General features: G+C 36.4%; 2 protein-coding genes and 1 long non-coding RNA gene across 3 annotated transcripts; all 3 read right to left on the minus strand.

Moving 5' to 3' along the window:
• Nucleotides 1-4,062: 4,062 nt before the first annotated feature.
• Nucleotides 4,063-6,360, minus strand: LOC109220482. Its single transcript, XR_002067098.1, has 4 exons — nucleotides 6,231-6,360; nucleotides 5,094-6,123; nucleotides 4,376-4,679; nucleotides 4,063-4,200 (listed from the first exon to the last, which is right to left on the minus strand). It is a non-coding gene; the product is annotated as an uncharacterized LOC109220482 (long non-coding RNA).
• A 693-nt stretch (nucleotides 6,361-7,053) lies between these two features.
• On the minus strand, nucleotides 7,054-7,728 carry LOC109220480. The gene has a single exon (XM_019384950.1). It carries the CDS (start codon nucleotides 7,726-7,728, stop codon nucleotides 7,054-7,056), a length of 675 nt encoding a protein of 224 aa, XP_019240495.1.
• Nucleotides 7,729-7,765: 37 nt separating this feature from the next.
• LOC109220481 lies at nucleotides 7,766-9,057 on the minus strand. Its single transcript, XM_019384951.1, has 2 exons — nucleotides 8,793-9,057; nucleotides 7,766-8,640 (listed from the first exon to the last, which is right to left on the minus strand). Exons 1-2 carry the CDS (start codon nucleotides 9,055-9,057, stop codon nucleotides 7,766-7,768), a joined length of 1,140 nt encoding a protein of 379 aa, XP_019240496.1.
• Nucleotides 9,058-16,993: the final 7,936 nt, after the last annotated feature.

The raw sequence follows: 16,993 nt of genomic DNA on the forward strand, positions 1-16,993 counted from the left end.
GGAATTATGCACTTAGTGTGCTTGTGACCGATATTCGGTATATTATTGAAATGAGCAATCTAGCTCGGTGCGTATCTCCTTATGCGAGTTTTATGGGTGAATCGGGTGGCATGCCGCCATGGTTATATTGTTCGGATCGGGTTGCGCGCCATAACAGTGTGAAGCTGAGTACAGATCCCCATATCTGTTTTTATGTGTTTTGTTTCCTATTTTATGAGGAAAGCTTATATTAGCTGTGTGCCCGCGTCGCATGTATGATTCGCGAGCGGGGTGTTTGTTAATTAAGTCCACCGTGTCGCATGTATGATTCTCGAGCGGTGTAGTTGAGTTTCCTTCTCAAAGTTTGCTTTCCTTTATATCGCGTTCGATATGGTAGCCTATTGGCACATTGTGGCATCATATGAGACTTTTGGTCATGTCGGGGTGGCTTATTGCCTGAGCAGTTCGTACTGGGTGAGACGAGATTGTTGGATTTAGGATCAGTGCAATCTGATTACGTGAAATATATTAAGGAGCAAAGATCATTATTTGGTTCGGAATGAGGTAATGTTTCTTGTCAGAAGTATAGACTCAATGATTGGTTGACTCGGCAGTTGATATGAATTTCTGCACATCTCTTCCGTTGTGGCGGCATTGTAAGAGTTACAGTAAGACCTGTGTATGTCATGGGGTGCAATGGGAGCATCAGATTCGTGGAATTTTGTCTAAGTTGATCAGAAAATGTTATTGTGGTCCGGTGAGTGAAGTGATGCTAGGTGTGAATTCAGCAAAGTTATGCAGCCATGTTTGGGTACAGCGTATAGTGATTTATATGGTGATCTTATGTTGGAAAGAGGTCGGGCATAGAATTCCGGATGTTGGAATTGCGCTCTAAGACTTATTTGCTTGAATAAAAGGGAATATCTTTAGAATTGATCGAGCTGATGTGCTCAACTGAGTTGTGGTAGCACGGGAAGGTGCATGAGAAGTTAAACAGTGAGTTCAGACTACTTCAGTGTAGTTCTCAGCACGTTCGAGGACGAACGTATGTTTAAGTGGGAGAGAATGTAACGACCCGACCGGTCGTTTTGAGCCCTAGCGCGTCGTTCAGCAGTCTGAGGCCATGAGCAGCTTCATTTCAGGTATTATGACTTGTAGGCGTGGTCAGAATTAAATTCCGTGAAGTTCGGAGTTGATTTGGAAAGAGAATTTTCATTTCGGAAGCTTAAAGTTGAAAGAATTAACTAAGATTGAATTTTTGAGTAAACGACCTCGGAATCGGGATCTGAAGGTTCCAGCAGGTTCGTATGATAATTTCGGACTTGGGCGTATGCCCGGTTCGGGTTTTGGATAACCCGGGAGCGTTCTGGCGCCTATTGTAGAAGTTAACATTTTTGAAAAAATTTTATAAGTTTGGCTTGAAGTGTATTTCAGTGTTATCGATGTCTGTTTGGGATTTCGAGTCTGTGAATAGCTCCGAATGGTGATTCTGAAGTTGGGAGCGCGATCGGAAGTGAATTCGGAGGTCCGTAGGTCATTTTGGAGTCACTTGGCTAAAGATAGAAATTTGAAGGTTTTTGAGAAGTTTGACCGGAAGTGGACTTTTTGATATCGGGGTCGGAATCCGATTCTGGAAGTTGCAGTAGGTCCGTAATGTCGAATATGACTTGTGTGCAAGATTTGAAGTCAATCGGACGTGATTTGATAGGTTTAAACATCGAAAGTAGAAGTTGGAAAGTTCAAAGTTCATAAAGCTTGAATCGAGGTGTAATTCATGGTTTTAGCGCTGTTTGATATGATTTGAGGCCTCGAGCAAGTCCGTAATGTGTTTTGGGGTTGGTTGGTAGGTTTGGTTGAGGTCCCGGGGGCCTCGGGTGGATTCCGGGTGGTTAACGGATCGAATTTGGGGTAAAAGCTGCTGCTGTTTTGCTGGTATCTGGTTTCCTTCTTCGCGAACACGAAGGGAGTCCCGCGTTCGCGAAGAGGAAGATGGAAGGCTGCTGGTTTTAGCCTTCATGAACGCGAGGTGGAGGACGCGACGCGAAGGAGTCGAGCTGGTTACTACGCGAACGCGAGGAGGAGATCGCGAATGCGTAGAAGGAAAAGTTGGGCCTGAGTCAGTGGTCTACGCGAATGCGAGGCCTAGAACGCGAACGCGTAGGGTTCGGGGAGCTGGCCTTTGCGAACACGGACTTTGGGTCGCGAACGCGATGAAGAGTTTTTGGGGCTGTAGCAGGTTGTGCTTCGCGAACGCGAGGGCTTTTCCGCGTTCGCGAAGAAGGGCAGTGCTGGGCAGTGACTTGTTTTAAGACGGGATTTGGCCTATTTCTTTCATTTTTCTCTTGGCTTGGGCGATTCTTGGAGGATTTCAAGAGGGGGTTTCGTCACTCAATGGCAAGGTAAGTTATCCCCACTTATTAGAAGTTAAATACATCGATAATATATGGATTTTAACATGGAAATGAGTGGAAATTTAAGGTTTTGAGGAAGACCTAGAAATTTGATATTTTTGAATTTTGACCATGATTTTGGATATGAAATTGAGAGAAAATTATATATTTGAGTTCGTGAGGTCATGGGTAATCTTTATCTTCGAAGAATTTCGGATTCCGGGCACGTGGGCCCGAGGGCATTTTTGTCAACTTTTCGATCGGGGGTTAGGAATTGTTAGAAATTGGATTATAATGAGTACCTTAGCATATATTAATGGATTTACATAATCATTGGCTAGTTTTGGAGCGTTGTGCATCGATTCGAGTCTTCGGAAGGGCGTGGAATGCCGGTTATGGACTTTCGGAGCGAGGTGAGTCTCCTTTCTAACCTTGTGAGGGGAAAATGTCCCCATAGGTGAATTAAATGGTTATGTGGTCCTAATTGTGGGGGCTACGTACGCACGAGGTGACGAGAGTCCGTGCGTAGCTACTATTATGCTATTGTCCGGGTAGTTAGGACCCAAAAGCATGTTATACTTGAATTATTTGCGAATCCATCGATAGCTTGAATTGCTTAAATCACATTAAATTAGTAAATGAATTTCAAAAAGAATTAAACCTCATTTCTTAAAATTTTTTAAAGGAAAATTGGTTTTATTCGGATAATTATTCCCCGATGAAATCCTAATTGGCTACCTGAGCATGTATATTATGTGTACCTGCGTCGCATGGATGATTCGCGAGCGGGGTGATTGTTTATTTTATGTTGACCGCGTCGCATGGATGATTCGCGAGCGGAGTAATAGATGCATCTATGGTTCGTGCCGTTCGACCCTCGGCAGTGCACAGTTTACATTTCTATTGGATCGGGCCGTCGCCTCGGTGTGATTTGCGCATGTTATTTGTCACTTGAGAATTTTAAACGTGGAATTGCCCTTCGTGGCCTGATATAGATTGATAAGATAATAAAAAGTAAATTTTTGAAAAATCCTTGTTAATTGTTAAAAGGTGTTTACTCGCTTTACAGCTTGTAAATTAGAACTTGCTATATGAAGTCATGTTTTTCTCACAAATTTAGTGTATTATTATTATTGGACCGCTAGTGAGTGTCCAGGTTGACCATCTCGTCTCTACCCCTTCGAGGTTAGGTGGGATACTTACTGAGTACACGTTGATTACATACTCATACTACACTTCTGTGCATTTTTGTTGCACAGGTATAATTTACATTTGATAGCAGCACAGATGATTTGGGGACTAGGTGAGCTGCATTGTTCGAGGCGACCCGCAGCTAGTGTAGTTCCCTTCCAGTACTTTATTTATTTATTTCCTGTCCACTGTACTTCGGACAGATATTGTATTTTATTTTCCTTATCAGTAGTTGCTCATGCACTTGTGACACCGGGTTCTGGGATGGTTTTCGAAAGATGTGTATTAATAGTTATTTCTTAATTTGAATTGAAACAAAGATTGTTTTATATATGAAAAATGGAAGGAAAACCCTTAGATTTTCAAAGGTATTAAAAGAGGATTTAATTGATAATTTAGTTGGCTTGCCTGACAATGGTGTCTGGCGCCATCGCGACCCGTAGTGGATTTGGGTCGTGACATTGTTACCTCCATAATAGTATTAAGAAGGGTGTGTTGGAGATGTGTATTCGTTTGGGCTGTAAAACATGCTTGGCCCTGTGAAATCCTGATTGAAGGGGCTTGTTGGTCTCTCAAATGGCTTGTTCATTCCATTCGCCATGGTGCTAGGTTCAACAGGTGCATATTGAACAGATGAAACCTTTTCATCAAGAAAGAGGGATTGACAGTAAAGGGAGTTAATTTTCAACTCAATCAAGACATCCTATGTTGTCAAACATGAGTGAAAAAATACAGTAAAGATGCCAAAATTTTCATTTAGTGGCATGCATTGGAAAGTCGAAATTAATCTCAAGATTTAAAGCAACAACCAGTACCTGCTTTGATGAGTCACGAGCTTGAAGGGACTTATTCTCGGAATCCAAATGCAAGTCCTGTAGCAAATCCGCCGTTTCTTAAGCAATGTGAATTAAGGAGACAAAAAAACATGCCATAAAACCAGGGTCCACCAGACATCTTATTTAAGCAGCTCATCCATTTAGAGTTTTATGGGAACCCTCCACAAACTCCATGTTCACCTTCGAATCCTGACAATGGAGCTTCTAGTAATATAAAAGGCATAAGCAGATACCACCTAGAATCTTCTCGTGCATCTCTTAACCTCTTTCCATATGGTACTCCCTAGACATAGGTAAACAGAATAAATCAAAAATCTTAAATAATTCTCAATGGATTTTAAGCAGTGAAAATCCTATCTGGATTGGAGAACATGATGAGAAATTTGGTTACCTTAAAAATAGAAAAAATAATCACGAATTAAATAGAAGAAGATCTGATCTAAAACCCAATTGGTGAAATGTCTTCCCAGACGGTGAAAGAGAGATGAAGAAGCTAAAGAGAAAGGAAAATGAAGAATAATTCTAGAACCAGATAAAAACCAAATAGACGCGGCTGTTCTATTGCCACTGGAAGGCACGTATAAGTATAGAGTCAACAATACCCTCAACTATAAATTTAATGACACTAAGTTCACACGTCGAAACTCTAGCTCAATATTCTATCGATAATGATAGAATTAAGCCAGCGATACCAAACCTTAGATGCAATTAGATGAACCAAAAATCCACTGATAGTGTACCCAATCAGTTGCCCGATTGAAGAACTCACTCCACACAAGCTTTGCATGTCACTGGCAAGAGAAGGATGGCTTATACTGTTCTCTGTGACACATGCATCAATGGTAACATCTGCTACTGCCTGCGCAGCACTACCACCTATCAGGCACAACAAAGCAGATGCAAGTCGTAAGTTGTGGCCGAATAAAACAGATTGAGCATGGCAAAAGCACCAACAAACCTAAAGAAAAAAGGGAGGCAAGACAAAAGAATTCTCTTCTGTCTGTTATTTGACAACTCGACATCTGAAATTGGATAAAGTAAATTCTTTAAAGCAACTACAAAGCAGCAAGCTATTTCTACATTCTAGAAAAGATAATTAATTAGTCACTCAAAAATGACTCAATACCAAACTAATGAGGGTCAATGATATGAATGCTCTATATCCATTCCAGTCTATATAGGATTTTTTTGTTTCAATACCATATAATATGTCTTTTCTATAGTACAAATACACCAAGAAATGCAATCTCATTTTTAGCAGAAGCACAACAACTTATAGAAATGTATATTTGCGATGATCACAATGAGCAATCAAATATTTTAGAATTCAAAACAGCCATAAGCTGGTTTACAAAATAATGACAACAAATATCATCTTGCTCAGCCTTTCGAATTTCCCTCTATGTCTATATGTGCATATCCAAAAGAAGCTACAATGAAAAGGTAAATCAGAGACGATGCAGTTGGATAATACCATACATATTCTTCCATCTCACAGTGACATCATCTTATTCTTACTAATGCATTGGTTCTAGACGTAGACCAGCTACTGTAGAATTAAGTATATAGCTTACATCCAGTATAAATAAGTCGAACTCTTGACACAATACCTTAATTGCAGAACCAAGAACAACATGAAGAAATAGAAAATATTAGAATCAAACTAGGTTGAATCCACAATCACTGAACAAAGTAGCATGTCCTTGTTAAAAAATAACTGATATTTCCTGCCATAAGTGGACCAGAACAATAGTTAGCGTGTGCTTTAAACTTATAATAGCATATTTAACCATAAATTTGTGGTATAAATTTAGTAATATAGAGCAAACATTACCAATTGATCTTTGTTGTATCAAGCCATAAACAGTCACAAGAGCCATTACTAATGAATGATCAACATCAGGTTCCACCACCAAACTTAACACATCATCTCCAAATTGAACTGCACAAGATGATTTTTTTTGTTTTACCTGCATAAACCCAATTACTGATTTTGTTAAAATCAAATTCGTGGTAAAATAAGTGGATCAATCATATCTGATCAAATAAGATCTTATAAGTAGTAATATAAATCTATGATCGTGAACTTTCATTACTGACCTTGTTTCGGAGCTCGAGGTAAGTAGAAGTCCGCTGTTAATCTCATCGCCTATTTGACCAAAAAGGAAAAAAAAATAGATGTGAGTACTGCTAAGCGTATAAAAAATGCAACAAAATGTAGGTTAGTAAAAGGACAAAATAAAACAGAAAAATTATTGTATTTTGGGGTAGCAGAAGACTTACAAGGACGCTCTTTGGATGATTTCGTCATAAACAATATTATATGTAGAATGGTCATCACGGTTGGCTAGCGTGGACGGTCGGACCAGCACTTTGACGCAATTTGAACTTTTTGCTCTCGATAAGGCAACATAAAGTTGACCGTGTGAAAAAACAGGTTCTCGCAAATATATTCCGACGAAATCCAGAGTTTGACCTTGCGCCTTATTTATAGTCATAGCATAGCATAATCTTACTGGGAACTGTGTTCTTTTAAATTGAACTGGTAATCTTTCGTCTTGTGAAGATAATAATGGTATTCTTGGGATAAATACGTGCTTATTTTTAAAATCGCCTGTCGCGATCTTAGCACTGATAACATGTGTCTTAATATCGCATCATATCAACCGTGTACCATTGCATAAACCTTCATACGGATTCAAATTGCGCAGCAATATGATGGGCCAGTTCTCTTTCAAAGTTAATTTGTAAGGAGGTAAACCAGCAGGATTCAAAGTGTGTAATAGGTCTTCAAATTGTCTTTGATCATTAGGCTCAACGGTTTCGTCAATACCAACAAATGTAGTAGCTTTTTCTGGAAATTTTGCTATAAGAATATCGTTGGTTTCATTTACAAAATCATTCTTCGTCGCTAGAACAACGCGAGAATCTGCAAGAAAAGAATTAGAGGAGGAAGTGTGTGCATTTGAGAATGTCATAGCGAATAAATGGTTTAGAGATTCTTCTTCAGTTGTAAAAGGAATAATCATAGAATGTGGAAGTTGAATTTTGTTATTAAAGTTTACCCTCTCTTGTCCATTTCCAATTCTTATCAAGTAATCACAAAAAGCAGGATCTGTTTTTGCCCTCATATTTTCAGATAATTGCAATTTTTCAAGTTCGTCCCAAATGGTAGAATATAGTAAACTTTCACTAATAAAATCTTCTTTATTCACGTTTCGAACAACTGGAAGAGTTTGTCTAAAGTCACCTCCAAAAACAACAACTTTTCCTCCAAATAGAATATTTGTATCCATAAGATCTTTTAAGAGCAAGTCAAAAACATCAAGCATTCTTTTTTTTTAGCCATAGATACTTCATCCCATACAATTAAGCATCACGAATTAGACTTGCAGTTGAGCTTTGTTTGCTAATGTTACAGCTGAAATTTTCATCAATGTCTATAGGTATTTTGAAACGTGAATGTGCAGTTCGCCCACCTGGAAGAATTGAAGCAGCAACGCCAGAAGTAGCAGTTGCTAGAGCTATGTACCCTTTACTACGTATAGTCGCTAATAAAGCACGATATAAGAAAGTTTTTTCAGTCCCTCCTGGACCATCGATAAAAAAAGCTCCTGGTTTCTTGGAAAATACTCGGTCAATAACCACATTGTATGCTTTCAATTGTTTTGTGTTCAGTTTTTTTTGTAACAGTATATCCTCTTCACTAACGCTGATGGTTCTTTCAAAGAATACCTCCTTCGCTTCTTTTTCCAGTATAGATAGTTGAACTTTTTCTGGGATAAGCTCATATTCATTTATATTATGACCCATAGAGTGTAAAATATCATTGATCTGATTTAAAACTTGATATTGGATATCCTTTCTTTCAACATTAGGTAACACTTTGTAATCTTCTGACATTGACTCTTTAAATTGTTTCCATATTTCTTTTGGATTGGCTGGATTACAATACACTAATAATGTAACAAATAAACTCCTTAAACTATATGGCATTTGGTAACTTGCTGCCTCTGCCATGCAATCAATTAAACTGTTATCACAGTGTAACAGTCCCCTTTTTTCTGCGGATTCTCTAAAAGTATTATAACGTTCCCCATTTATAGTTTGAAGATCTGCATATGATTTCGGTCCTCTCACATTTAACAACAGTAGTCTGAGATAATATCGTTCTCCTTCAGTTGGGTGACATGTTACGATACGACCAACGGCACCACGTTGTTGTCGCAGTGTCCATGTTTTGTCTGTTGTTGACCATACAAAGTGTTCAGGAAATTCTTTGTATAATAAGTTAAGCTTTATGGCATCTTTGTTAGTTCTGTTCATCTAAAAAATTCTGTCAACATTGTTTTCTTAATCATTGGATTATTAATGATTGAGCTAATATGTGTATTGCCTTTAAAAGAAACAAGTTGTTGCCCATTAAGATGTAATTGAAGATGATAAACGCTTGGATACATCTCACTAATAGAGAAACCAAATAAACGCCAAGCAGCTTCAGGTGGTGATACCCATCTAGTAGATTGATACTCCTTTATTTCATCTATTTCTTTGTTTGTATCATTATCATGTACGTAAACTGCAATTTTGTCATGTCCTTTACAAATATATTTGTAAAGATATTTAACAACCTTTATGTCAGAGCAAACCTCAACGTTCATATGACAGTTGAATTTACCGAGTAAAAAAGGATTGTATGGAACAACCCAAGAGTTATCTAAATACTGCTCTCGTACTTTCACAACTTCTCCTGTGTTTCGTCTTTTATAGATGGGGTAAGAATCACTTCCTTTTGATGTTTGTTCAACAAATTTTGTTGGATAATTAAACTTACAAAGCCCATTTTTTTTCATACATGAATTTGTCGGATTCAGATTACCGCATGGACCGTGCATCATATGTTTGAGAACAATCGACGTAATTTTTTATCCAAATTAGCATCTGGTAATCCAGCACTAATAATTCCATCATAAGCCTCCAATGTCAATAACTTATATTCGTTAGCTAATATTATAAGGAAATGAGCATGTGGTAAACCTCGTTTTTGGAATTCAATAGTATACATATAAGCAACAACTTTTCCAAAGATATTTCTCTTGCTTATATCTGTTTTCAGTTCTTCAACTTTAGCTCTGAATACTCGACTAATTAAATTAGGTCTATTTTGCGCTTCATAAATTGTCCACAAATGTTCTTTTATTTCCGCCCAAGTCGGATTACAAGTCATAGTTATAAACAAATCTGGTTTGCCGAAACGTTGTACTAATGCAATAGCATCCACATATCGTTGTCGCATATCTCTAGGTCCACATATAAAAGAAGCTGAAAGGAACTTTTGCTTACCAATGTTAGAAGAATCTCGTTCTCCAAGTCTTAAAATATCTAGAAGTCCTTGCAATATATCCATTCTAAATAAATCTTGATTGAACGAAGCAAAATCCAGTCTTTGGGTTTCAATTTTTATATATTGGTCAACTGAATATTGCTGAAATAGCCTACCAGTGTGTAGCAACTCATCCTCGTCATCATTTCTCATTTGAAGTTTATAATAGTAATATTCACGAGCAGAAACTGCATCTCTTTTTTTCTTTCCTTTTTCTAAAGTTTGAGCTTCCATTTGAAGATATGAATCAAGAGAGCAAAGATTTTGTATGCTCGACAACTGTTGACATTCATAACTTCCATGAATATTTTTTTGTTTAGGAATTTTCTTAATACCACAATGCCACCCATTCTGTCCATATTGAAACAACAAAGGATACTGCAAGGGGTCATAACATCCGTAATAATAGTTCACTATTTGTGTGCTATTGCTGTGAGTGTAAATTTGAATATGTGGTGCATGGTTTATACTATTGTCATTGTCCTCAACCCATATTGCAGCAATTTCTGAGGAAGTTGGCAAATTAAATATTCGTTGATCTAAACCAGGATCACATTTCAGTCCAATATGGAAGTTTTGTAGGTCAGGAATATCTATCAAAGATCGGATAAAAAAGGAGTACGGGTTAACTGTCAACATATCCATCAGTTCCCTCACTATAGATTCATTAACTTTGTTAGAGCATGCCATTCTATTTGCTAACTCATTGTTGTTGTCATAAAAGTACAACTGTAGATTTTTTGGTTTTTTTCCTCCGGGATACAAATCATCTATTAGGTGATACATTCATCCTTGAACTTTAAAAGTATAGATACCATAATTCCTTCGCGCTAAGTCTGTATCATAGTTTACACCAAGTGATGTAAATGCAAATGTATTATTATATGTTCTGATGTATGTTCGAAAGTGGTGGGATTTTTCACTATTGTCAAAATATAGATCATGTAGCTTAGTGGGCATTCGATGTGGAATTATCTTAACTGTACCAGTGCCACAACAAAATCCGGGAGATTCATATTCAAATCTTTTCGCAAAGCAAAATTTACAATTTGGAACCTTTTTTAATGGTACATAGTCTGGACGTAATTCAATATTCATAGCAGTTTTGTTATTTCGAGCGCGACCTGCATGTTGTAGAGGTTGTAAGGAGTGAAATAGTAAGCACAAAATGATATTGCCTAAAGATGACACAAATACAAACCTTTAGTTATCATTATCTCAGTTGTATTATTTTGTTCATTAGGTACAGCCGACGTTGAACCTAGCAGATACGTAGTTTTTTAGTCAACATAATGTCTTGTATATTAGTGTAAAATTATGGTAACTTTAGGCAACTTGCCTTTCTCATAAGTGCAAAGAGGATTTCCCTTGTCAAAAGGAGGAAATGATGGAAGCATTGTAACCTTACTCTTTGCATAGTAGGCGTAAGCACAACAGATGTCTATAGTATTAAATTTATGGTAGATATTCATACATACAAGAAAATTATATTTGTTCTAAACAATGAAACAATTGCGTACTGTATAGATTGAGATATAAAATTAGTATACTAACCTGTTTTGGAAGTATAGTAGGAGCCCTTTGTATTAGAAGTACACTGTAAATGTGTTGATGTTGTTGTTATATCAGTCGAGATGATAGAAGTCGCTCTTTCAAAGCGATTACGTTGCGACGCCTGATTTTTGAGTACTTCCTGTAATGATAGTGCACTCTTTTCATTCGCCATCTTAAGTTTATACTGTTCGCGTCGTCTAACATTCCTATCAGGACATTTCTTTTCAGAGCAGGGACGCTTGTTTGTTTGTCCAGAGTCCATCAATATTAAAATTTGTTGCTCCCTAATATTAGTTGGTAGAAGAGTCCTACAATTTTTAAACGTTATAAAATTCATGGTCAGTAAACATACAATAGTGCAGCCATACTAAGAAATATTTCTAATGACTTGTACCAAGAAATTCATTAAAAAAATATTGGCTGAAAGTCAATATTGATTTAATTTCAGAAGGTCAGATGATCTGATCCGGTAGAAATTTTACCAAATCAAAAATACAAATTAGGAACTGCACAAATAGCATTGATCTACGTAATATATACATGGTTAAATGGTCAATTTTAGCAGCTTATTAGATTCTCAAACATAATTTATGTTATATGCAGCTCGTGGTAAGATAAAGCTTTTCTTCAAGTGAATACAGTTGAATGGTCACATTTAAAGTATTTAGCAACGGCATAACCAAATGAACCACTAAATGCAACTTATCTTTCACTTTACGCAAAGTAAAGTGTAACTATTTTCATATCAAAAGGAAAAAAAAAATTAAGAAACCAAAAATTTTAACCACACAACAGTAGCCATATCAAACAGCAAATGTATTATCTTAGGATTATCATAAGAACATAAATGGGAACCACATTACCTTTTGATTCTATTAAGCACATCAATAGGAAGTCCAATAATTGGTCAATTTTACATGAAGAAAATGAAGTGTTTGAACAACTTTTACGTCAGGCCTTAATTTCAAACCAATCCAAAATGTTATGTCACAATGATTTAAGTTAAATGAGCTAAGCTTTTTAGGTTTAATTTCTTTTCTCTCTTTCTTTTCGATTTTAGGTTTAATATTGTTCATCATAAAGCGTAATGAGAAAGCTCTAGATTTAACATTTTCAACTATTTTTTTCCCTTGGTCAAACCAAAACTTTCTTACCCTTCTAAACAGTAGTCAAAAAGAAAATTCATTTCTTGTAAAATAGTGTTTAGCTTTAGAAAGTTCAATGTAGTGAATTCTTGGGAAAACTTAATGCAGTTAGCAAGAATCCAATTTGTCAATGGCAGGCCGACCCAGTTACACAAGTTGGCACATAGGATTTTTTGATTAATGACTGCAACTAAGCTGCTTGATAGTGTAATAGCGTTAACCCCATCAAATTTGAAAGCAATACCCAATTGAATTTCAGTTGATTTTAAAAAAATCCACAGCGATTGCGACATCGATTAATGGAGAAGGAGACCTCCAAATTATTACATAATCACACAGTTTTTCCAATTTACCCAAAATCATAATAAGGGAATAAAAGAAATTAGGGCTTTTAGCATAAGGATAAATTTTGGAGTGTAAGGGTAGAAATTAAGAGGAACAAAGTCAGTGAAAAAGAATGGTACCTAGCAGTAGCGAGAGAGAACCAAATTCACCGCCTAAGAAGAGTGTTGTTTCAGTTCTGCATCCAAACGTTTGTTGCAACTTGCCGTAGTTATCCTACTGAGCGAGTGTTTTAACAGAAGAGATTGAGAGCGAAACACGTGTGCAATATCAGAGACGGTGGAATTTTACTGAGTTGCAAATAACTATCTTTTTAGATTTTTGGTTTTTCATGGGCTGGCATGTGGTGAAAGGGCAGAGAAGCATTTGGGCCAAACAGGCATGTTGATGATACTGACAGGTGAAGAACCCAAGTGTTGCTTCTAATATAAGAGAATATACAATATGGGATAAATAACACAAGTACCCACAAAAATAAAACTATTTATCCTTTACTATTCATTTACTTTTCTACCCATCAAACTAATTATATATCGTCACAGTAAACTGTATACCAAAATGGTATATAGTATATCATTTTGGTATACAGTACAAATTCTTATTCGCCAATTCAACACAATGAATTATAAACTTTGAATTAAATATTATATACCAAATGGTATATAGTATTTATTTTGGTATATAGTTCAAATTAGTCTTTTTCGATAGTTAAACTCAATTTCAAACCAAATTTTAAAATATTACTCCAGAATTTTCATCAAATTGACTCAAACGTTAGCCATAACCTCCAATCAAATATTTCAAACTAGATATTTTGGTTTAAGAAAAAAATTAAAAAACAATATGAAAACTCCGTTGAAAAGTTGAAAAAGAACTCAATAAAAATTTCAAAAAATTCTAAAACAATCAAATTATAATAGTATACTGTTAGATTATATAGTATATTGTAATAGTATACCGTTGGAATAAACTGTATAGCAAAATGGTATATAGTATATCATTTTAGTATACTGTACAAATTCGTTTTTGCCAGTTCAAATGGTATATAGAATGTTATTTTTGGTATACAGTACAAACACGTCTTCTTCGCTAGTTCAACTCAATTTCAACCTAAATATTAAAAATCTACTCCAGAATTTTCACCAAATTGACTCAAACTTTAGCCACAACCTTCAATCAATATTAAAACTAAATAGTATTGCTTAAGAAAAAATAAAAAAAATATGAGAACTCTGTTGAAAAGTTAAAAGAGGACCCAATGAAATTTTCTAAAAATTTAAAAAGGACCAAAGTAAAACATGTGGTTACCCAAAAGGTCATTTTATGTTTTAGAACTCGATTTCGTATTCCGAGGACTTCAAAACCTCATTCCTCGATTTGTGTGAGCAGTCCGAGCGTATTTCCGGAAATCTTTTATGTTGAAAGTTGATAAAAATAATAATGTTTGCCTTTATAAGTTGATTTAGTTGACCTCGGTCGCAAACACGGAGCAATGGGGGTCTTACCCTTCGCAAACGCGACCAGCTCGACGCGAACGCGATGGCTTAGGGACCTGGGGGAGGGGTCAGTGTTTTTCTACGCGAATGCGATCATTGGGTCGCGAACACGAAGGCCAGGGGGAGCAGCCTTTCGCGAACGCGTAGGCCTTTGGGCCGATGTGTATCGCGTTCGCGAAGGCCTAAAAACGGGACTTCTTCAAAATTTCATATCTCTTTCACTAGAACTCGGCCTAGGGCGATTTTTGAAGGGGGAATTCACCAAATCATAGGTTTGTACTCTTTAACTCATTTCCTTCAATTTCCATCATCATCCATTAGATTCCTAGTCTTAAATCTTGTTCTTGGTAAAATTAGGGATTTTTGGAAGAATTGGGGGCTTTTGCAAATTGGGAATTTAGACCTCGATTTGGGGTCTGATTCCTGAACTAATTATATATTCGGGCTCTGGGTGAATGGGTTTTGATCCGAACCTCGAGTTTTGACTAAGCGGGCCCGGGGTCAATTTTTAACTTTTTGGGGGAAATATTGGGAAACCTAAATTTATGTATTGAAATTGATTCCTTTAGCAATAGTTGATGTTATTAAGCTAATTATGGCAAGATACGAGTGGTTTGGAGGTAGAATCTAGAGAAAAAACGGTAATTGAGCAGTGAGTGGCCTGTGGATCGAGGTAAGTGTTGTGTCTAACTTTGACTCGAGGAATTAGGGATCCTTGACTTAATTGCTATGTGAAAATCCATGTGAGTGGCGTATAGGTGAGGTGAAAAGTACCTATGCGCCGCCAATTTATTTATTTTACCTGCTTTCTTCCCGTTCTTATTATATTGTCTTTCTTGCCTTAACTGTTACATGCTTTACTGGTATTTTCATGTTTAATTGCTACTTGTCAGATATTGTTTTTCGTTGTTAAAGGTATTAGATATCCCGTAGTTTCATTGTCTCATATTAAGCTGGTTTATCGGTGTTTATATTTTTGATTGGTTTCGCCGAGTAGTATTATTTGTGTGAAGTTTCATAACGTAGAAGCTTTTCGTTTGCTTTGGTTTGAGGTATAAATGTTGTGGAGAGTTTTGATTTAAACTGTGAAATTTCTGTTCTTACTGTGTAGTTGGTACTGATATGGTGGGATCAGGTTGCACTCCGCAACAGGAGGAATAAGGGTGATATATTGAGGAGGAATAAAGGCGAAATGTTATTATATAGTGAGATCGGGTTGCGCGCCGCAACAGGAAGAATAAGGGTGATATATACAGGAGGATTAAGGGTGAATTGCTATTATACGGTGGGATCGGGTTGCACGTCGCGACAGGAGGAATAAGGATGGATTGATATGGAGTAATAAGGGTGAATATTCATATTTATATTGATTATATGGTGGGATTCGGATGCGCGCCGCATCAGTTTGTGTGTTTATGTATCGTTCTTCTACTGTGTAAGTTATTCTGTAGTTTCGTATTTCAGTTAAGGATTGGTTATAGCTGGATACTGATATACTTGAGTTCTGTATTCATTCCTCCAAGTTATTGTGCCATACCTCGTCTCTACCTCGTCGAGGTTAGGCTCGGCACTTACCAGTACATGGGGTCGGTTGTACTGATACTGCACTATGCACTTTCTGTGCAAATTTTGGAGCAGGTAGTGGCTGATCGAGAGGTCGGTTGCAGATATCTCGACTAGGAGACCCAAGGTAGTCCTGCCGGCGTCCGCATGCCCTGGCGTTCCCTTCTACATATCTACATTACTATTTTTCTTTGTCTCCAAAACAGTTGTAAATTTCTTTCAGACTGATGTTTGTAGAAAAATTATGGTGCGTTCGTGGATTGTGACACCAGATTCTGGGTAGTAATGGTAATAGTGTATAAACAAAGAGGCTGTCTACTTACTTCCGCAATTATTTCTACTTGTTTTAGTTTGTTTACCCTTAATTATTGAAACGTAAAGGAAATTGGTTAATAATACTCTAACGTTGGCTTGCCTAGCAAGTGTGATGTTAGGCGCATCACGGTCCCCGATGGTGGGAATTCCGTGTTGTGACAAGTATGCTATTACACTATACTGTTGGAATGAAATGTATACCAAAATAGTATAATTTTATACCATTTTGGTATACAGTACAAATTCGTCTTCTTCGTTACCTAAACTCAATTTTGATCTAAATTTCAAAAATCTCTAAAAAAAAAATTACCAAACTGACTCAAACTTCAGCCACAACCTCCAATCAATATTCAAACTAAATGTTTTGGCTTAAGAATTCTTTTGAAAACCCATGAGAAATCGGTTGAAATTTTTTTTTAAAAAAAAAAAGACGCAATGGAAAAGTTTTAAAAAGACCAATTATAATAATATAATATAATATTATATTGTATACTGCAATAGTATATGTTGGAATGAATAGTATACCAAAATGGTATATTTGTATACTATTTGGGTATACAATACAAATTTATTGCACACCTTCAGGCTCATTTATTATTTTCTTTTTTGTGTTTTTTCTTTCTTTCCTTTTTCACTATATATGAAAAAAGATAATTGATTTAATACACCTTTTTATTTATTTTTACTTTTTCATATATTAATTATTAAAAAATAACTTATTCTAGCATATAGTATACCAAAAGTAATATATTAGTAACAATTAAAGTATGTTGTTGCTGTATACTATGATACCCATGTG

This window comes from Nicotiana attenuata, unplaced genomic scaffold (assembly GCF_001879085.1).
Source record: "Nicotiana attenuata strain UT unplaced genomic scaffold, NIATTr2, whole genome shotgun sequence".
In the NCBI taxonomy this organism is placed as follows: domain Eukaryota; kingdom Viridiplantae; phylum Streptophyta; class Magnoliopsida; order Solanales; family Solanaceae; genus Nicotiana; species Nicotiana attenuata.